Source organism: Zea mays, chromosome 9, assembly GCF_902167145.1.
Source record: "Zea mays cultivar B73 chromosome 9, Zm-B73-REFERENCE-NAM-5.0, whole genome shotgun sequence".
In the NCBI taxonomy this organism is placed as follows: domain Eukaryota; kingdom Viridiplantae; phylum Streptophyta; class Magnoliopsida; order Poales; family Poaceae; genus Zea; species Zea mays.
In genome coordinates this window covers 103273812-103296464 of record NC_050104.1, presented here as the reverse complement: position 1 = coordinate 103296464, position 22653 = coordinate 103273812, and the positions used below count along the sequence as shown (strand labels likewise).

Sequence of the window (22653 nt, the reverse complement as noted above, 5' to 3'; positions counted from 1 at the left end):
CTCTCGCACCACTCGATACAATTACAACGGCTCGCACAAGAGCCGAGGGATTGTGAGTTTTTCTAAACTCACTCAACTAACTAGGATTCACCTAGAGCAAGCGCTAATGTGGTCTAACTAACCTAAGCACTTCGCAAAGCACCTACGCTAATCATCGAGTGATTCTATTAAGCACTTGGGTGTTTGAGCACTTGGAAATGTCTACAATATGTCTTGGTATGTTGCTTGGGCTCCCACACCTTCAAATGGTCGGTTGGCTGAAGTATATATAGGCCCCCTAATTCAAATATAGCCGTTGGAGGAAAGTTGTACCTCTCTGCGACACACCAGACAGTCCGGTGTGCCACTAGCCGTTGGATCTATCAGGTGACCGTTGGCGCTGTCAGCCTTGCACCGGACAGTTCGGTGTCTCACCGGACAGTCCGGGCTCTACTGCACAGTGCCACCAAGAACTAGTCGTTGGGCTACTATTCGCTAGTGCACCGGATAGTTCTATGTGCCACCAAACGGTCCGCTAGTGGCAACACTTTTCTTCATTTCTTGGACTTTGCTTGATACTTGTTGATCTTCACCTATGGTCTTCATAATGTCTTCTTTTGAGGTGTTGCTTCCTTAATGCCTTAGTCCAATTTACTTTAGCATCCTGTGAACTACAAACATAAACACTAGCAAACACATTAGTCCACATGTTATGTTGATCATCAAACACCAAAATCACTTAGCCAAATGGCCCGGGGTCCATTTTTCTTGCATTGAATAATTTGGTATATGTTTCCTTTTGCTTTTGGAATCATTCAGTTATGGTTCCATTGTAATGATCATTTAGTTAGCTTCTACATTAGATGTTAATGTTGATCAGTAGAGCAATATATTTTTATGTCGATGATTGTTGCCACTCACTCTCCATTTGGTTTCTTTTCCTTCCATTACACAAAAGCTAATTGGAATCAGCTTGGTCCACCTAACTGTTCTATATAATACTCACTAACTCACCTAACCCTTGATTAGGGTTAAGGGTTTCATCATTTCCAACTGAAAAGAAGATGGTTGCCAATCTGGCATTGTTTCCATATATCTGTGCACCAAAACATGCAAGAAAATGGCTAACCAAAATATATTCGTAGGCGAAGAAACCACCACATGTGGAAAACACAAAATGGGTTTTAGCTCCTACCCTTACCCTAGGAAATGCTACCATTTTTCCACATCACTGCTTTCCAGCTCCAGTAATTAAGTCCAGTGCTACAAATGTCTTTAACTCGAGGGCGATATGCATAGCGATACCTCCACCACCTGGTGTGACGCTTCCAGCTCATAATGCAGTACCATCTGACTTATCAGCCAAGGTATGTATGCCCCGTCCGTTATTGCATAGGAGTGGTTGCAAACTGACAGTTAAAAAAAAGATATTCTGAAGGGTTGAATTTCGGTAGGTATTTTTTAAAATTTTGGCAGAATTCCGCCCTTAAAATCTTGATATTTCTATTTAGAACCTGCCATGTTTAGGCAATAGATGTTTTGTGGTTCATCGATTGCAAGACGATTAAGGCTGAGAAAACGGGTGTGTGTTTGACAGTTGCACAATGAAAAGCAGTATACTGAAACATGGCAACGGAATCTGGCTTGGAATATTGTCCTCTTACAACATATTTTCAGTCTTATACTTCTGCTCCCCTTGTTGTAGGGTACACAAGTGAAGTCCCTTGCAGCAGAGAACACGTCCCTTCGATCTGAAATCGGCAGTCTAAACAGAGCGCTCAGAGAAGCTCATATTAGAGAACTCTGCCTTAATGGTGTAATGAAAATTTTCCTAATGCCTCTCCCTACTATATTCAGGCGATGCCTTTCCTCTGACGAAATAGATCATTTCTTCTCTTGGGTCAGTTTAGTACCTCAAAATACTTTGTAGCCCATTATCTCAACTTAATGTGATTTGTGTTACAACAATCATTTGTTCTGACATATGATTATTGTTAGTACTAATCTTAAGGTACTCGACCTTTTAATTTTGTGGCCGCATCAAAATGGTTGTCCTATACGCTATAACCGGGGGCGAGCCCATGTAGAAGCAAGGGTATTTAATTGAATACCCATTATTTTTTGGCAATAGAATTTATGTGTATACATATTATATCTATGAAGTGAAATATTGTAAAAATATAAAATAACACCATTTTAAAGCTATTTGACTCAAACTTCGCTTTTTGCTGGTCTTTTTCATTTTCCTACCGTGCGACTAGGGATTGGGAGTTGGGACACGAGTATATGGTTTGCAAATCTATAACTACGAGACAAAATTTAATCCACACCCATACACATATATGTTCCTAGCATGAATAACAATTTTAGGCTCCTAAAAAAGTATGTCTACTAGAATTTCGAATACCCATCCTTCAAATACTGGGCACACCCTGTCTATAACATACGGAATAGCTTGTTCCACTACTTGCGTGAAATGTCCCGCGCCTGCCTGATAGGGCGTTTTCTTTTCTAGTAATTGTGAATGGACAGAGTATCTAAACTACCACCGATGATCAGGTGCTAGCCCCGTAGCGGTTTCACCTTCCGTCCAAACCGGCAAACCCGGTGGCGCCCGCCGCGCCGCCCCCTGCTAATCTGCACCCGCCCTCCAGTCAATTCTCCTCTCACTCCTTTCTGCAGCGTGCGCCTGCGGTAGCTATGACTACGACTATGAGGCCATGATGACACACCCCGCAGCACCTGATCATCTCGCCTGACCTGGGGGCTGGGGCATGCAGCAGCCAACTCGGCACAGCAAGCAGGAAGTGGTTTCCTTTCTCCGCTGACCTCCCCCCGCCACTATATATACCTCCCGCTCTCTCCTTCATTCGCCATTATCATTTCCATTCCACCGAAGATCCCAGAAACAAGCCAATAGCCCAATAGGCAATAGCTAGAGGTCTCTTCGTTGCGCTGCTAGTACACATAAAAGCAAGAGCGAGAGCGAGAGAGAGAGAGAAGAAGAAGAAGATGAGGCCGGGGAGAGATGGTGGAGGTGTTTCGGCGAAGCTAACGGGCGGCGCAGGCGGGGCCCCGCCGAGCCTATGGAAGACGCCGACCCCATACGTCTTCCTAGGCCTGGCCTTCATGATGTGCGTCATCGCGACGGCTCTGCTCGTGCTCATCTGCACGCGCAAGAAGGCGTCGTCCTCGCGGCGGCGGGATGATGGGGCGGCCGACGAGAGGGCGGCGCTCGCGCCGCTGGACCGCGAGCCCAAGGTCGTCGTCTTCATGCCCGGCGACCGCGCGCAGCCGTCCTTCCTCGCCAGCGTCAAGCCGCTCGGCGGCGGCGGTGATGATGGCACGGCGGCAGCGTAGCCGCCAGAGGGGGAGAGAGGAGGACAAAAGAGGCCAGCCCCGCGCGCGTCGAACTCGAACCGAGCCGAGCCGAGCCGGCGACGCGGGGACAATTTTGTGGATAGATATTAGATAGTAATAGTATGAGTGTGTATTTTTGAGACGGAGTTTGGTTTGGCTCAAAAGATCCCATGCATCTTCAATAAACGCGTGCGGCCTTTTGGTTTGGCTGCGTGTGCGCGTTCAGGTTGGATCCAATCGATTTGGCTTAGAAGTTAGAACTCTGCACGACTGCTATCTCTTGTGCTGCATCATCGACGACGACCATGCTTTGTTCGTCGGCACACACGCCGTCACAGCGACGAGGAGCCTCGCCGGCGGCAGGTGTTTCAGTAGTGGTAGTGGCAGGTTATTACCGCAAGGGAAACGAATTTGCAGTAGCTAGCTAGATTGGTGCAAAGATGTGCTCCAAATGTAAAAAGGGCGCCCAGGCCCGGCGGCCTGACGACAGCTGAGCTGCACCTGCACGTCGAACCGAGAGGCCGGAATCGCCGCCGGCGTATTCTCGAGGGCGCAGGCTTTTCGTGGCACCCAGATCTGTCGACGGCGAGCCACCGTCAGGCTCATCAATGCAACATCTGATCCGCGTGGCGGTGCATGCGTCGCCGGTATACATGTGTAGTACACGAAGCTGAATAATATTAATAATCGATCGAGCCGAGTACGACCTGCCATTGTAGTATATCAATGCTGGCCGGTCGATTTACATATCGGTTTTTTTTTTCTTCTATAATCAAACTTGTTCGATTATATGTCGTTAAGTACTCTCGAAACATGTAAATCCCCTAGTTAGGTACTCGACCTTGTTCCCTATTTAATTAGGTACTCAAACTTATTTTGTTATGTACTAGTCCTATTCTCTAAAATCGAAAATCACATGCATAGGTCGCAAATTTCTACTCGTGTCTCACAGCCCGTTCAAACAGGTCCGACTTGTACTTCTTTCTATTCGTGTGATATACACCGATCTGTATCGCTCACATGTGAGGTCCATGGTCCATCTCTCCTCCCTCTCCATGAGAAAAAAAAACATGCCAAGACATAGAAAGGATTAGCATGCCAATTGCCAAAGGTGTAAAAAAAAGGTTCACGAAAGAAGAGTGGGCTCAGGTCCACTCGTCTTTGGCGTATCCGTCCGAGCTACCAGCAAGCAGGGCCCACTGAGATCTAGGCCCCTCACCGGGTGAGCAATGCAACAAGCATCCATCGGCATGGATGGCTCGAGCGGGGCCGCGGCGCCGCCACAAACACACACCTGAGCTACCATATCAGCATACCGTACTGGTTGTGCTGTGCAACGGCAGGTAAGGTTGCCGCACAAAAGATCGCGTCGTGCAGAATTGTAAGGCAAATATCGATTGGATCCAATCTGAAGTGTACGAACTGATCGAACGCGCAGCCAAACCAAAAATAAAGGTCCCACGCGTTTCCGGAAGCTGGGAGCATTTGCCGAAACAAACCAAACCAAACCAAACCAAACCAAACATTCGTTTTCGCTGATTTCAAAAGGCGCGCCGCCCCTCATAGTCTCAGATTCTCATGTGGGAAGGGGACAAAAAAAACCTATTCATAAAATTGACCGCGTGTCTCCGGCTCGGCGTCCGCGACGCGCGCGCGCACAGACACACACACTACCACCGCGCCGCGCCGTCACCGCCGGGGTAGCCCCTCGATGTCGTCAGTCGCCGTTTCCGATCCCTCCAGGCTACACTGCCGCCGCGCCGTCGCCGCCGAGCGGCTTGGCGCTGGCGACGAAGGACGGTGCGTCGTGGTCGCCTGGCATGAACACAACGACCTTGGGCTCGCGGTGCAGCGGGTCGAGGGCCCGCGCCGCCGCCGCCGCCTCGGCCGCCGCCTTCTCGTCGGCCCCCTGCGGCGAGGACGACGGCAGCTTCTTGCGCATGCAGATGAGCACGGCGAGCGCCACCGCGACGACGCCCATCATGAAGGAGAGCGCCAGGAAGATGTAGGGTGTCGGCGTCCTCCATGGGCTCGGCGGGGGCCCGCCGGCGCCGCCCATGAGCTTCACCCAAACACCACCTGATCCAACTCTCTCCGGCCTCATCTTTTCTCTCTTTCTCTATATATATTTCTTCTATATGTCGTCGTCTAGCACTAGCAGCACAGCGAAGGAACCTCTAGCTATTGGCTTGCTTTCTGAGATCTTGGGTGGAATGGCGACTGGTGTTGAGAGGGGAGGTATATATATATATATAGAAAGGGGGAGTGGGCTAGTGGCGGGGGGCGGGGACGTCAGTGGAGAAAAGAAGCCGCTTCCAGTTCGCTTTGCCTTGCTGCCTGGCCTGGCCCTGGCCAGGTGAGATCGTGATCAGGTCAGGTGCTGTGGTGATGGTGGTGGTCGCCAGCCAGCTGCCGCGTCCGCACGCTGCAAAAGGGGAGAGGAAGAGGGCGGGTGCAGATTGGCTGGAGGGTTAGCCGCCACCGGGTTTGTACGGGCTGTACTGGGTGCTGTCTGTGTACACCAGCACCAGGGAATGCATGGTATTATTGGTATACTCCACTCGTTTCTTTTTATTTGTCGCTGGATAGTGTAATTTTGCACTATCCAGCGACAAATAAAAAGAAACGGAGGGAGTACAATTCTAGTACATTCCCTTCGTTCCAATATTAATACTTCATTTCTGCTGATGCATCTGCATATATACACGCTAAAAAAATATATTTCTTGTCTTTACCTAGATATAACGCACATTTTTTTAATGGATTGGAGGATGTTACGCGTGAGAGTCTACTAGTACTAATTTTTATACTAGTACTATACTACTATATTATGGTACGACCGTACGGGGTCGGATGTCTGTCTGTTTGACTAAGAATATAGAGAGATTATCTGTACAGCCTAAATTCTGACTATGACCCGACAATGGACTTTGGACGGATGTCTGTTTGAATATAGGAATATATTGAAAGGTGATTTTTAAACTTTGGACTTTGGACGGATGCCGCAGATTTTTATTTTTTTTGCGGTGAGATGCGGATATTCGACTACGCATATATAGTATAGGGATGGGGATGCGTGCATGGCGAGAGAGTGCGTTCATTCATTGAACCTAGCCAGGCGTCCAGCCCAGCTTGCGGTCGCGGGACCTCCCGATCAGACGGCCGAGATCGACGTGGGTCGGAGACGATCGATGCAGAGACATCCAACTCCAGTCCGCGGCGGATCGATGGACTGGCTCAGGCTGGCCGGCAGACAGCAGAGGCAGAGCGGGCAAATGCAGCTGGTGGTGGCGTGCGTTTCCGAGTCGCGGCGCGCGCGCATCCCGCATTCAATGCCACCGCAAACGCGTCCCCGCACGAGCGATCGAGCGATGGATTGATATGCATGCATTGCGTCGGTGATGACTCAGCGAGCCCCGTCGCCGAGTAGCTGGAGAACAGCACCAATTCCTCCACATTAATTCCAGCTGTGAGAACAGATCTCAGCTTATTCGGTGGATCAGAGAGAATTAAATTAATTTCTATTCAATTTCCTAACGGAACAAACTCTAAATAGGAAGTGATTTAATCCCTCTCAATCCTCAACCGAACAAGATCTAAGGACTTGGTCGATTGAAGGGGATTAAAGTGGATTAAATCTCTTCCTATCCAAAATTAAATAGAAAGGGACTCCAGGCTTGTTTGGTTTGATGCTTAACTTGCCACACTTTGCCTAACTTTTCTGTCTAAAGTTAGTTCTTCAAATCGAACGACTAACCTTAGTCAAAGTGTGTCACATTTAGCCACGAACCAAACAACCCCTCAATCTCCTTCGATTTTCTTAAAAACGTAACAAGGCCTACAAGGGCGTTTGATTCCACCAAAGTAAAGTTTAGTTCCTGTAACGTCGAATATTTGGATAATAATTATGGATATTAAATATAGTCTAATTATAAATATAATTACACATATGAAGACTAAAAGACGTGATGAATTTATTAAACCTAATTAAGCATATATTTAATACTCGTAATTGATATTCAAATATTGATGTGACACGAACCAGACACCGTGTAACCGATGCACACCAGAACGATCTCATTGTCGATCAACCCCTTCGCTTTTTTTCTAGTAGCCGAACCGGATGATGGCTTCAAAAAACCAACTTCAGTTCCTTTAGGAGCCGTTCCAAACGGTGTCAAAATAACAGTCCTCAAGAAATATTACTTAGGAGACGAAGCCAAAAAATGGCTTCGAGCGGCTCCTTCCCTGCTCCTAGTCCTATCCCTATCCCGAACCTCACCTACCACCAGCCGCCCCCGCATTAGACATCGTCGGCCCACGCCCGACGTCGCCTCCACGCCTACGTCCGTCGACATGGCCTCGCGCTAGCCTCCGTCGCCCTGCGACCGTCGTTGCCACCCTGACCAGCGTGTACTGCCATGGCCCTGCGTCGACCTCCACCAGTCCTGTACCTTAACCAGGCTATTTGCTCATCACTTTTTAAAATTTGTCATGACCAAAAATTATTGGAGCATTATTTGTATATACACATGAGGTGTTTATTCGAATGGCTATAAAGGCACTATTGACATTTGCCTTATATATTAAACAGGAAAATGAGAAACCGTTTTGCTAAATGAATTGTTAAGAAGTCACTAGCTCCTGTAGAGGAGCCAAAATCGGAGCCATTTTTGAAAGAGCGGAGCCCTACCCATAATAAACACATATTCGTTGTCCATTTGTTGATCTAGTGACGCGTGTGCTGGGTGACGCATATGAGGTTGTTCTTGTATATAAACCACATTATCATATCTAATTTACATAATATACAGATAAAGAATTATAGACTATCAATACTAGATATACAACTTCGCGAAATAAAAACGTGATGATATATAGTGGTAGTCGTCGTATGTTCTCATATACATGAAACAATATCTTTTCTCTTGCTTCTCACGTTCATTGTCTATCAACATCGCTGTTGGGGACCTTCGGCATCCGAAGGTCCTCAAAAACATGATTTAACAGTATTTCTGGAGTATGATGTGTGAACAGGTATCTTCGGATTCAAGTCAGCATCACAGTAGACCAGAGTAATACGAAGGTTGATATAGAGCCGAAGGTGTGAGCAAGAAAGCTTCGGCGCGGTAGCAACAAGTGAAACCGACTTAAAGATGAAAAGACTATTTAAACCTCGACAGATTACTATAGAATTATTATCAAATGTAAAGGGCATGAATGTAATTTTGTATGGGTTGTGTCCCGTGCCTATAAATAGGAGAACAGTACCCCCGTACTGTTCAGGCTGACTTGGCATTTGCTTTTTGTGTCACGCTTGTACTGTCAACTCCTTCCAATTGAAGGTACACTTGTAATTCAATGATATTTCTGTTTAAGCCTGATAATAATATATAATTGTTCATGTTGTCTTTTATATTCTTTATATTTCATCCTTCGTCATTGTTTAATGAATTTATGAAGGTACGTCCTTCATAACCTTCGTCCATAAGTCATTATATCCTGAGGGGAAATAATGCTTCGAAGGACGAAGGACTTTAACGATTAACATTTTCTGTGTTGCCTTGTTCTTAACTCATAGCACTTGAGAACAAGTCCCCAACATTGGCGCCCACCTCCGGTGAACTTACTTTCACTCTGAGTTTTTTGAACACCTTCGGCGATCATAAACCTTCGTTATGGCGCCGAAGAAGGCTTCAGCGACTGGGGCTGCAGCTCTGCAACCACTGGATCACAATCAGGAGACAGTCTCCCTGCGGGAGGCCCGAAGCCAGAAAAGGAAGGCTGTCAGCCCGGCACCACCAGAGGACGAGATAGATCAAGAAATCAGAGATATGGAGATGCTTCATCAACAAGTACAGAGGAAGAAAGAAAAGATGGCCAGGCTAGCTGAACTGCAGAGGCAGATAGATGAAGCCTCTGAAGAAGTTCGTCATCTTGCTCAAGATGAGCAACACCGAAGGCCTCAGCACCAAGACCTTCATCAGGAGGGTTTTCCCAACGAGGATGACTGGTATGACAATTTCCATCATGGAAATTTTGTTTTTGATGATGCTTCTCCTCTGTCCGCTGAGCTGCAGGCTACACCTTGGCCTCCGTCCTACAAGCCGCCTCAGCTTCCCGTATTCGATGGCCATTCAGACCCGAAGCAGTTTTTGATGAGCTACGAAGCAACAGTATCTTCGTATGGTGGCAATGCTTCAGTCATGGCCAAATCTTTCGTTATGGCTGTCAGAAGTGTTGCTCAAACCTGGTATTCCTCCCTTCGACCAGGAACGATCACTTCATGGCAGAAGCTGAAGGATTTGTTGTTAACTAGCTTTCAAGGATTTCAGACGAAGCCGGTCACTGCTCAGGCTCTGTTCCAGTGCACCCAGGATCACGAAGAATATCTTCAGGCGTATGTCCGAAGGTTCTTGCGTTTGAGGGCACAGGCACCAACAGTGCCCAATGAAATTGTCATCGAGGCCATGATCAAGGGGCTTCGGCCAGGACCGTCAGCTCAGTACTTCGCCAGGAAGCCTCCTCAAACTTTGGAGAAGCTGCTCCAGAAGATGGACGAGTACATTCAGGCCGATAATGATTTTCGCCAAAGAAGGGAGGAGGCTTTCAGGTTTTCTGAAATGACCAGGGGCTTCGGAGGGAGGTTCTACCCGAGGCATGTGAGATCAATTCATAACTCTACACAAAATGATGATAGAGGAAGCCAACAGCAAAGGCCACAATGCTCCTCACAGGCTTCGGGGCAACAGCAAAGCTCCTTCCGACCACCAGCTCCAAGAGGCAGAGGCGCCAGGGGCTTTGGAGGAAGATTTGGCGATCAACCGAGAAGAATCTTTTGCTTATTCTGCGGTGAGAACAAAGGCCATACTACCAGGATGTGCCATGTTACTATTCAGAAGCAAAAGGAAATAGCTGAAGCAGCAGCACAACAAGCTCAGCCGAAGCAGGTCATGCATACAGCTTCGTATCATTCGCCCTACATTCCAGAATATGTGGGCAATCATCCTGCAGTTTCTGTTGCTTCGGCGAGTCAGCCTCAAGCTTCTTGGCAACAGCCTCCGCCTCCACCTCCGTTGCAACAAGGCCAGCAGCCAGAAGGGAGCCAATATGCCCCACACCAGAGGGACTTCAGAGAGCAGTCCGAAGCTCGTACAGTCAATAGCACTGTGCCAGAGTCAAAGCACATCTATTGACAAATATCCTACCTTAATAGCAATCTTTTTCATTCAGTTTTATTTTCTGTAATAAAGGACATTGTTTAGACTTCATGTAATTAGTTTCGTTGAATTCTACAAGGAAAATATATTTTCTTCACAGGCTTATATTGATTAAAGTTCAATGACTTGTGATAACAAAGAGGACCTTCGAACTATCGAAAATTCTTCGAAGCAACGAAAAGTCGTTCTAAGGAACGCAGAGTAAGTTTGCCGAAGTCACAAAAAAGTCGTTCCAAAGGGAGCGCAGTGTAAGTTTTCTGCTCCAAAGTCGTTCCAAAGGGAATGCAGAGCATACAACGAAAAGTCAACGCTGATACCGCCTAAGTAAAAGGCGAAGCGCGAAAAGTCAACGCGAATACCGCTGAAAGTAAAAGGCGAAGAAGCTCCTAAGGGAGGCTTACAGCGAAAAATAAACGCTGATTCCGCTGAAGTAAAAGGCGAAGAAGCTCCTAAGGGAGGCTTATAAAAGATTGTGTTTTATTGCAGGGATGCGTATGTATCTTCGGAATAAACATTATCTCACATGACATAACATCATCGCATCATTTCGCATAGCATAAGCATCATACATCATTTTGCACATGGCACAAGAGGTGGACACATTATCAATTTACAGAAGAACGCTTTGAAAAAAGGGAGAAATCATAGTCACAAAAGGATACATCATTGATCTTCGGAAGTATAGCTTCGGAAAATATTTTCACGAAGCCTGGATATTATTCATCAGAATATTGGATATTGTTGTGACAAAGAAAAATTCTTCTTCACGAAGCATGAAAAGAAGGGAAGGTGTTTTTTCGTCAAAGACTCAAAAGCGGTACGTGTAAAGTTTCATGCATCGTAAAGAATTGACTAACAAAAATAGGTATATTACATTTAGGGTTACAAAATGTTACAGTATATTACATTTCAGAAGTTTTCACAAAAATACTTAATCCTCTCTCAAAACGACTTCTGCAGCCTCGTTCAGGAGCCGATTGACGACTTCGTCCATAATATCTTCAGCCATCTTTTTAATTTCGTCGTCTCCTTTCGGCTGAGGGCCCGAAGACGTTTTAGCAGGATCTGAAGTAAGACAGGATACGGCTACATTGCTATTACAAATCGCAAACAAATCTTAAAGCCTAAAGATTACAACACAATAAAAACTATTAGTTAATACCTAATTGACCTTCGGCCTCTGCGCTCTTTTCAGCAGCCTCAGCTACTTCTCTAGCATCGTGAATGCCCTTTTCACTTCTTCGAATAATTTCTCCGGCCATTTCTCGGCCACCATTATCCCAGATATCAGTAAAAAATTTTCCACCAATTATACTAGCTTCGGCCGAAGGATCTCTTGCATCTTCAAAGGACAAAGCAGCTTCGGACTGTGCTAAAATTTTTACATGTTCACAACCCTTCTTCTCTAAGATGGTGGCAATCCCTCTGGCACCAGAGAAGGCACATATATCTCCTCGGCTATTTAAAATTTCTTCAAAGGCCTTAGCTTCGTGGTCGATCCATTCGATGGGACCTTCGGGATTGCCTCTCGTAAAGTTTTCTTCGCTTGAGAAGGCGCCAACCTTGGCGAAGCTAGCTTTTAACTTTTTAACACAATCTATAGATTTGTTATAGCATCTCTTTCTGGACGAACGAAGCTCTTCAACAGTTATTTTTAGGTGATCGGCCCATTGGTCGCTGAGTTCTCGCTTTGTTTCTTCAAGTATGCGTTCTTCCTTGGCTCTGGCCAGTTGTTTCCGAAGATCTTCAATTTCCCGCTTCTGAGCTTCAGCTTGACCTTTAAAAGCAGCTTCGTCCTCCTTTATTTTATTTATCAATGAGTACAACATTTTATCTTTTTCGAGACCTTCGTTCCTCAGTTCAATAACTTCGGAACGAAGGTTGCTCAGGGCTATAGAACACCCTTCGTCTTCAGCATCTTTCTGTGCCCTGAGGGCATTGCTAAGTATCAGGCCCTGCAAAGAGAAATATGTCTGCGTCAATAGGTTTAAACAAACGAAAAATTTTGGACTCAACAAAAAATACAAGGATTTCATTTGTTGCACCTTTAAGCTATTGTAAGCTAGGCTGTCGGCCAGATCGTTCTTTGACAGCACCGAGAGCCCGTCTTCTAAAGTTGGGAATCCGAAGCTCCTGCTCATCTCCCGACAGACAGAAATTTCCTTGCTGTCGGGGAGACAATACAAGAAGTCTTCTTCTCCACTGCCATTGAATATTAACGCCCCCTTTGGATATTTCAGTTTTTGGGCGTAGTGCTGGGCCTCTTGCTCTTCTTTTTCTGATAGTTTTTTCCCCGAAGCATGACGAAAAATATAATCACGAACTTTCGAGGATGCTTCGGGGGCAATGACACCGGTTTCTTCAACAAAAGTTGGCTTTGTTATTTTTTCTGCCTCACTTTCCAAGGATTTTATCTTTACAGGCTCTGAGGGCCCAGCTTCGGCTTCAATCTCTTGCCCTGGAGCTTTAGAACCAGAAATTTCAGTTGTTGTTTCAGGAATGACAGCAGCCCTTTTCGGAGGTGTGCTTGAAGATTTGATCGTTTCCAGTACATCTAGCACATTAGCCATTCTCTTTCTTTTTGGAGTCACTGCTGGCACTTTTTGATTTTTTACTGTATCAATGTTTGCTGCGGGACTCAAAACTTCTGATGTTTTGGATCCCTCAGTTGCTTCTTTTACCTCTTCCATTTTTTCTGTGGACGGCGCTTCGGCCTTCTCTTTCGTTTCTGATAACAAAATCTTCGATTGTTCCAATTCTATCTTTGTTGGCACTTCGGCCGTTTCTGCGACTTATGGCAGCAAGGTTGGCTCGGCTGGTTTTTCAGCTTCGGTGGCCGAAGAAGTTTCTCCGGTAAACTCAGGCACCGAAGCTGGTTCAATATAACGCGGCCGATGTGTAAGGACCTTTATCTTCTTTCTCTTCGGTTCTGGCTCGCTGGGAGCAGTTGCAGCTTCTTCTTTTGCAGAGGTTGTGTTTTTTCTCTTCTGCCTTCGGATGGGATAGCAATAGTCAGGGTAGACAAACCCGATTGCATCAAATACCCGATTCAGCCTCTTCTTTTTTCGGCCTCCGAAAGCTGCTGACATTGCAGTGTCTTCGGCCTTCGAATAAGCCCCAAGCAGCTCATCACTTAAATTTTCAATACTTTTTAACCAGTCATCATCTGGCTCAACGAATTTATCTCCAAATTTAAAAGTGTACTTCAACCTGATAAGTCCACCTTCGTCGGCCTCTTTTACGGTTTCTTGTGGCATTTCCCATTTCTCCGCGAGCGGCCATACCCTGAAGGCAATATGCTCTTGTACTAAGTCTCTCGTTCCAATGAAAGAGCAGACTGCGCCGAAGGCCCTCCGGCATTCTTCGGCAGCTTCATTCATTTCAACCTTCGGCCTCCGAAGGCTGAAGCTTTGCCAAATAGGGCGCATAATTATACCCTTGATATCTTCTCGTATTGTCAGATCATTCTTCACATAAAACCATTCTGTCATCCAGTCGCCGGGCCATCTCTTCCGAAAGGTTGGCACGGGGCAACTTGACCCGGACCAGGAAACGAAACTGTAGCAGCCAAAATTATTGTGATACTGTTCCTTACCCCAAGGTTTTGTCTCGTATGATAATTCGTGTATATTACAGAAGCTTTTTGCATCAGGCTTCAGACCTTGGCTTCTCATGGCCCACACGAAGATATTCAGCTTTATAATTGCCTCGGGGGTAAGTTGATGCAGATAGATTTTGAATATTTTCAGTACCTCCACAACGAAGCTGCTCAAGGGAAATCGCAGTCCAGCTTTCAAAAAGCTTCGGTACACTACGACTTCATTCTCTTCGGGATGTGGGCAAGTTTTTTCCCCTTCGTCCGCCCTCACAATGGACAAATCCCGGAAATACCTTCCTCTCATATTGACAAGATGACTTTCTTTGATAGTTGATTTACCATAAACTGAATGGCTTGGTCGCCAGGGACGATCTTCGGAGTCTTCACCACCATTATCCACATCATAGCTGTCGCTGTCACCAGTATCCTCAGACAAACCTTCCAGAATCTCCTTGGTGATTTTTTCTGTGTTGGTCTTTGACATCGCTATAAGAAACCCCAAATTTTTCTCTTCATCGAGGCTCAGCTTCGTCTCAGCAGCAGTCTTCTTATCTTCGGACATCTTCGGAGATGCTAAAAAACTATTTTCAAAGCCGAAGCTTCAAAACTAAAAGCTTAGCAAATCTTAGTTCACAAGAGTTAAAAATTGAGTGAGTGGGAGCAGTTGGCCAGAGAGCGTATCAAATGAGTTTGCGGTATGGCCGTATTTATACGCCAAGAGCGTTGAAAATTGAAAGACCCCGCTTGTCAGTGAATGTTGCTATTCTAGCAAAGGGAAGGTGTTTTTTCGGACCTTCGGCGTAAAGCCTTCGTCCATGTCGCAATCTAAATTTATTATTTTAAAACAAATTAATATTGCGAGGGGCTACTGTTGGGGACCTTCGGCATCCGAAGGTCCTCAAAAACATGATTTAACAATATTTCTGGAGTATGATGTGTGAACAGGTATCTTCGGATTCAAGTCAGCATCACAGTAGACCAGAGTAATACGAAGGTTGATACAGAGCCGAAGGTGTGAGCAAGAAAGCTTCGGCGCGGTAGCAACAAGTGAAACCGACTTAAAGATGAAAAGGCTATTTAAACCTCGACAGATTACTATAGAATTATTATCAAGTGTAAAGGGCATGAATGTAATTTTGTATGGGTTGTGTCCCGTGCCTATAAATAGGAGAACAGTACCCCCGTACTGTTCAGGCTGACTTGGCATTTGCTTTTTGTGTCACGCTTGTACTGTCAACTCCTTCCAATTGAAGGTACACTTGTAATTCAATGATATTTCTGTTTAAGCCTGATAATAATATATAATTGTTCATGTTGTCTTTTATATTCTTTATATTTCATCCTTCGTCATTGTTTAATGAATTTATGAAGGTATGTCCTTCATAACATTCGTCCATAAGCCATTATATCCTGAGGGGAAATAATGCTTCAAGGACGAAGGACTTTAACGATTAACATTTTCTGTGTTGCCTTGTTCTTAACTCATAGCACTTGAGAACAAGTCCCCAACAATCGCGTCATTAGCAACATATCATATACGTGCGAGAATGAAATGATACAACTCTATGTAGGATCAAGGATACCAACTATACAGGTGAATAGAAGGTTTCAACTAAAATCAAAGACACTTGCAAATTTAATTAGAATAACACGAGAATCAAATGCTCTAGCCTATGTTGAGCAAGTGATAAATAAGACTAGTAATGAAAGATGGAACACAAGTAATACAAGTAATAGTGATGAAGCAAAGCAATGAAAAAGTAAGACAATGGATCTTTTTACCGTGGTCTCAGTGATTTGCCGATCACCCATAATCCACATTGAGGTGGATTTATTGCACTCACCTGCTCCTCTATCAAGACTCTGCTTGATCTCTTGAGCCGGATGGTCAAAGAACCGCTCGAACCTCAATTCCACTTATGTCACTTTTCACCGCTCCGGTGAGGCAATTGTGAACCTCTCACAATCGATCTTGTGGCTTCTCCACAACCTTCATCGGAGAGCTCTATGGAGAATCCTTCACCAAGCAATCTAGGTGGCGACAACCTACAAGAGTAACAAGTCATTGACATTTGCTTACTAAACCACCTAGTGCCTCAAGGATAAACAACTTGATGCAATGCATTAGAAAACCCTCAAACTCACTAGAATGCAAACCTAGCAAAGATTATGAGCTAGAGAGGTTTGGAGGCTTGAATGTGCTCAATAGATGGCTCAAATGGTCAAGAGAGGTGTCCAACACCCAAACTCCATCTATTTATAGCAGCCCTCCAAAACTAGTCATTATGGGCAAACTACCATCTTTCTGCGCACTCGCGGATGGTCCACGCCCTCTGACCGGACGGTCTACCCTTCACTTTAACAACTACTTTCCGTTTGAAAACTTGTTAGAGCTATTAGAAAAAGCGAGACACAGATGGTCCACCGACCCCATATAGGAACACGATGAGCTCTGGTTTTCCTGAAATTCATAGCAGCAAATGATCTGGCACCTGGGCATGGACGTTCGCGACCTAGGAACTTGCACTGTATGTGACCTGGGCACCAACAGCCCGCAAGTGACAACTCAAAAACCACACAGTCCTGTGCAAATGAATACAAGTCAAATGCGAACGGTCTAGTGGACCAGAGACAACCAAATCGAGGCCCTTCTGGCCAATACTTCCGGACGGTCCACAGTAAAGATACTTCAAACCACATAAAAATGCAACATTTCTACCCAACTTATGTCAGCCTTGCGGGCAGTCTGGCTTCCTAGTCTGGTTGGTCCATGGTACATCATTTTAGCCCATTTTAAAATTCACTTTTGAAAAGATTTTCTTTTGCAATTGAAAGTGCTATTAGCCCTCATGCTCAAGCATCAACTATATGCTATATGAAGCATAAAGTATTTCGTCAAGTAAACATAATTGACTCTTGATAGTACGACTATCTAGCCTACTAACCTGGTCAATTTACTTCTCTAATCACTTATTGACCCACAAAAGCAAAAACCTATTATTTACCTTTGCCTTGAGCTATTCTGAAAGGGAAATGAACAATTAAGCCATTTCTGTAAGTTTTGGTGATTGAATGCCCAACACAACATCTTGGACTAATTGGTTTGCTAAGTATATGAGCATTGGTTCACTCAAGTGCAATTTGAAGATTCCAAGTCCAAATGAGCTAAAACGAGGCAAGAAAATACAATATCATGAAGAAGGGTAAAAATAGTGAGTGAAAAGTGCTTTTGGACTTGTATTTGAGTTGAAACATGAAATATAAAAGGGTGATGAGATAAAGGTATGAACCTATGACTTAGGCATGTCAAACATACTCCAAATATGTTTGTCTAAGTCATATAATAGCTCCCAAGACCAGCCAATGTTAAGTGGAGAAGATTTGCTGAAAAGAGCAAAGTTTGGGCTAATCTAGGGCTCACCGGACAGGTCCAATGGTGCACTAGACTGTCTATCTAGGGAGCCCCTCCGAAGACTTTCTTTTGTCTAGGGCATCAGACCCTAGGTATGGTGCATTGGACCCCCTCGTGCGGAACTGCTAAACTACATGAAAATGGTTAAAAGTCAATTGACCATGTGAGAGCACCTAGAGGGGGGTGAATAGGTGATCCTGTAAAACTTAAACTTATAGCCACAAAAACTTGTTAAGTGTTAGCACAATAATTGCCAAGTGGCTAGAGAGGAGTCTCAACAAAACACAATACCACAAGAGATCAAACACAGAGATGACACAGTGGTTTATCCCGTGGTTCGGCCAAGACCAACGCTTGCCTACTCCACGTTGTGGCGTCCCAACGGACGAGGGTTGCAATCAACCCCTCTCAAGCGGTCCAAAGACCAGCTTGAATACCACGGTGTTTTGCTTTGCCTTTCAGTATCCCGTTTGCGAGGAATCTCCACAACTTGGAGTCTCTCGCCCTTACACTTGAGATTCACAAAGAAATACGGAGTAAGGGAGGGAAGCAACACACACAAATCCACAGCAAAATTCGCACACACGACCAAGAATCGAGCTCAAAAGGCTATCTCAGAGTTCTCACTAGAACGGAGCTCGAATCACTGGGAATGACAAACGAATGCGCAAAGACTGAGTGTGGATGATCAAGAATGCTCTAGGGTTGCTTGGTCTTCTCCTCCATGCGCCTAGGGGTCCCTTTTATAGCCCCAAGGCAGCTAGGAGCCGTTGAGAGCAAATCTGGAAGGCCAATCTTGCCTTCTGTCGTCGGGTGCACCGGACAGTCCGGTGCCCGATTTCTTTCCTTAAACGGCGCAGCCGACCGTTGCAGATCTGGGAGCCGTTGGTGCACCGGACATGTCCGGTGCACACCGGACAGTCCGGTGCCCCCTTCCGACCGTTGGCTCAGCCACGTGTCCCGCGCAGATCACGCGGCCGACCGTTGGCCCGGCCGTCTGTTGGCTCACCGGACAGTCTGGTGCACACCGGACAGTCCGATGAATTATAGTCGTACGCCGTCGGCGAATTCCCGAGAGCGGCCACTTCACGCCGAGTCAGCCTGGCGCACCGGACACTGTCCGGTGCACCACCGGACAGTCCGGTGTGCCAGACTGAGCTGAGTCTTGGCTGTACACAGCCACACCTTTTTCACCTCTTTTCTCCTCTTCTTCTTTCTGTTTCTAACACTTAGACAAGTATATTAGTATACAAAACAAATGTACTAAGGCTTAGAAACATACCTTTACTCTTGATTTGCACTTTGTTCATCCATGGGCATAAATTCACATTTAAGCACTTGTGTTTGCACTCAATCACCAAAATACTTAGAAATGGCCCAAGGGCACATTTCCCTTTCAATCTCCCCCTTTTTGGTGATTTATGCCAACACAACATAAAGCAGCTAGAGCAAGTGCAATATCACTTCAAATAAAAATTCAAATTTATTTTGATTCAATTTTGGCATATATGGATCATCCTTTGCCACCACTTGATTTGTTTTTGCAAATCAGACTCAAATCTCTATCTCTAAGTCAAACACACATGTTGAAGCATAAAGAGAGTCATCCCAAAAGAGATCGATCAAAGATTTCAAAAACTCCCCCTGTTTCCCATAATCATCACTTCTCCCCACAAGAAGCCAACTTTTGACAAAAGAGACAATGAAAGAGTTTTGACAAACCAAAAGTTCTACTCTACTATTTTCAAATCTCTCAAGTGGTAGCTGATCCATTTATTGCTTTGGCCTTTATTTTCTCCCCCTTTGGCATCAAGCACCAAAACGGGATTAATCTTGGCCCAAGAACCCCATTGCCGCACCGAAATCTTCAATAAGAATACAAAGGCAATAAGAGTTCATGAGATGAACTTGGAATAAGTTACCCTCTCATCGGAGTGCAGTGGAAGTCTTTCATGGTCCAAGTCCACCTTTTCCCTTTCAATTCTCCTTCGAGACTAAATCAAGCAAACTCAAGCATATTGTTAGTCTCAAAGGGTCAAGTTGTAACACAACTCCCCCTAAATATGTGCATCACTTACACAAGGACTTGTGAGGTCCAGGGAATGTTTGTACAACTTGAGCACCACAATAAGCAACAAAATGCAGAATGAACATGATCAAAGGCATAACCACATGTATGCTACAATTCAATCCAAGTTCCGCGAATCTAAGACATTTAGCTCACTACGCAGCCTGCAAAAGGTCTTCTCATCTAGAGGCTTGGTAAAGATATCGGCTAGCTGGTTCTCGGTGCTAACATGAAACACTTCGATATCTCCCTTTTGCTGGTGGTCTCTCAAAAAGTGATGCCGGATGTCTATGTGCTTTGTGCGGCTGTGCTCAACAGGATTTTCCGCCATGCGGATAGCACTCTCATTATCACATAGGAGTGGGACTTTGCTCAGATTGTAGCCAAAGTCCCTGAGGGTTTGCCTCATCCAAAGTAGTTGCGCGCAACACTGTCCTGCGGCAACGTACTCGGCCTCAGCGGTGGATAGGGCAACGGAGGTTTGTTTCTTAGAGTTCCATGACACCAGGGACCTTCCTAAGAATTGGCACGTCCCCGATGTACGCTTCCTATCGACCTTACATCCAGCATAATCGGAATCTGAATATCCAATCAAGTCAAAGGTAGACCCCTTTGGATACCAGAGCCCGAAGCAAGGCGTAGCAGCTAAATATCTAAGGATTCGCTTTACTGCCACTAAGTGACACTCCTTAGGATCGGATTGAAATCTAGCACACATGCATACACTAAGCATAATATCCGGTCTACTAGCACATAAGTAAAGTAATGACCCTATCATTGACCGGTATGCCTTTTGATCAACGGACTTACCTCCTTTGTTGAGATCAGTGTGTCCGTCAGTCCCCATCGGAGTCTTTGCGGGCTTGGTGTCCTTCATCCCAAACCGCTTCAGCAGGTCTTGCGTGTACTTCGTTTGAGAGATGAAGGTGCCGTCCTTGAGTTGCTTCACTTGGAACCCAAGGAAGTAGTTCAACTCGCCCATCATTGACATCTCGAATTTCTGCGTCATCACCCTGCTAAACTCTTCACAAGACTTTTTATTAGTAGAACCAAATATTATGTCATCGACATAAATTTGGCATACAAACAAATCACCATCACATGTCTTAGTGAAAAGAGTTGGATCGACTTTCCCAACCTTGAAAGCATTAGTAATTAAGAAATCTCTAAGGCATTCATACCATGCTCTTGGGGCTTGCTTAAGTCCATAGAGCGCCTTAGAGAGCTTACACACGTGGTCGGGGTACCGTTCATCCTCGAAGCCAGGGGGTTGCTCCACGTACACCTCCTCCTTTATTGGCCCGTTGAGGAAAGCGCTCTTCACATCCATTTGGAACAACCTGAAAGAATGGTGAGCGGCATATGCTAGCAAGATACAAATGGACTCTAGCCTAGCTACGGGAGCAAAAGTCTCCTCAAAGTCCAAACCTGCGACTTGGGCATAACCTTTTGCCACAAGTCGAGCCTTGTTCCTTGTCACCACTCCGTGCTCATCTTGTTTGTTGCGGAACACCCACTTGGTTCCCACAACATTTTGCTTAGGACGAGGCACCAGCGTCCAAACTTCATTCCTCTTGAAGTTGTTGAGCTCTTCTTGCATGGCCAACACCCAGTCCGGATCTAGCAAGGCCTCTTCTACCCTGAAAGGCTCAATAGAAGAGACAAAGGAGTAATGTTCACAAAAATTAACTAATCGAGACCGAGTAGTTACTCCCTTGCTAATGTCACCCAGAATTTGGTCGACGGGATGATCCCTTTGAATCATCGCTCGAACTTGGGTTGGAGGTGCAGGTTCCGCTTCTTCCTCCATCACATGATCATTTTGTGCTCCCCCTTGATCACACGCCTCCTGTTGATGAACCTGTTCATCGTCTTGAGTTGGGGGATGCACCATAGTTGAGGAAGAAGGTTGAACTCGTTCATCTTGTTCCTGTGGCCGCACTTCTCCAATCGCCATGGTTCGTATAGCGGCCGTCGGAACATCTTCTTCATCTATATCATCACGATCAACAACTTGCTCTCTCGGAGAGCCATTAGTCTCATCAAATACAACGTCGCTAGAGACTTCAACCAAACCCGATGATTTGTTGAAGACTCTATACGCCTTTGTATTTGAGTCATAACCTAACAAAAACCCTTCTACAGCTTTGGGAGCAAACTTAGAATTTCTACCCTTCTTCACTAGAATGTAGCACTTGCTCCCAAATACACGAAAGTAAGATACATTGGGTTTGTTACCGGTTAGTAGCTCATATGAAGTCTTCCTGAGGAGGCGATGAAGGTAGACCCTGTTGATGGCGTGGCAAGCCGTGTTCACGGCTTCCGACCAAAAGCACTCGGGAGTCTTGAATTCTCCTAGCATCGTCCTCGCCATATTAATGAGTGTCCTGTTCTTCCTCTCTACCACACCATTTTGTTGTGGTGTGTAGGGAGCGGAGAACTCGTGCTTGATCCCTTCCTCCTCAAGGAACTCCTCCACTTGAAGGTTCTTGAACTCGGACCCGTTGTCGCTTCTTATCTTCTTCACTTTGAGCTCAAACTCATTTTGTGCTCTCCTTAGGAAGCGCTTGAGGGTCCCTTGGGTTTCAGACTTATCCTGCAAAAAGAACACCCAAGTGAAGTGGGAAAAGTCATCAACAATAACTAGACCATACTTACATCCTCCTATGCTTAGATAGGTGACGGGTCCGAAGAGATCCATATGTAGCAGCTCCAAGGGTCTTGATGTGGTCATCACATTCTTGCTGTGATGTGTTCCTCCCACGTGTTTACCTACCTGACAAGCTGCACAAGGTCTATCTTTTTCGAATTGCACATTAGTTAATCCTATCACGTGTTCTCCCTTTAGAAGCTTGTGAAGGTTCTTCATCCCCACATGTGCTAAGCGGCGATGCCACAGCCAGCCCATGCTAGTCTTAGCAATTAAGCATGCATCTAGACCGGCCTCTTCTTTTGCAAAATCGACTAAGTAAAGCTTGCCGTCTAATACACCCTTAAAAGCTAGTGAACCATCACT

General features: G+C 45.6%; 2 protein-coding genes across 2 annotated transcripts; one reads left to right on the top strand and one right to left on the bottom strand.

Moving 5' to 3' along the window:
• Positions 1-2743: 2743 nt before the first annotated feature.
• LOC103638763 (uncharacterized) lies at positions 2744-3576 on the top strand. Its single transcript, XM_008661582.4, has one exon. It carries the CDS (start codon positions 2992-2994, stop codon positions 3337-3339), a length of 348 nt encoding a protein of 115 aa, XP_008659804.1. The 5' UTR covers positions 2744-2991; the 3' UTR covers positions 3340-3576.
• A 1269-nt stretch (positions 3577-4845) lies between these two features.
• On the bottom strand, positions 4846-5557 carry LOC100274724 (uncharacterized). Its single transcript, NM_001151649.3, has one exon. The coding sequence runs from the start codon at positions 5441-5443 to the stop codon at positions 5084-5086; it is 360 nt and encodes a 119-aa protein (NP_001145121.2). The 5' UTR covers positions 5444-5557; the 3' UTR covers positions 4846-5083.
• Between the last annotated feature and the right edge of the window lie 17096 nt (positions 5558-22653).

Bases quoted from the DNA above. Each gene is read 5' to 3' on its own strand.
- LOC100274724 (NM_001151649.3), bottom strand. From the start codon at position 5,443: ATGAGGCCGGAGAGAGTTGGATCAGGTGGTGTTTGGGTGAAGCTCATG.
- LOC103638763 (XM_008661582.4), top strand. From the start codon at position 2,992: ATGAGGCCGGGGAGAGATGGTGGAGGTGTTTCGGCGAAGCTAACGGGC.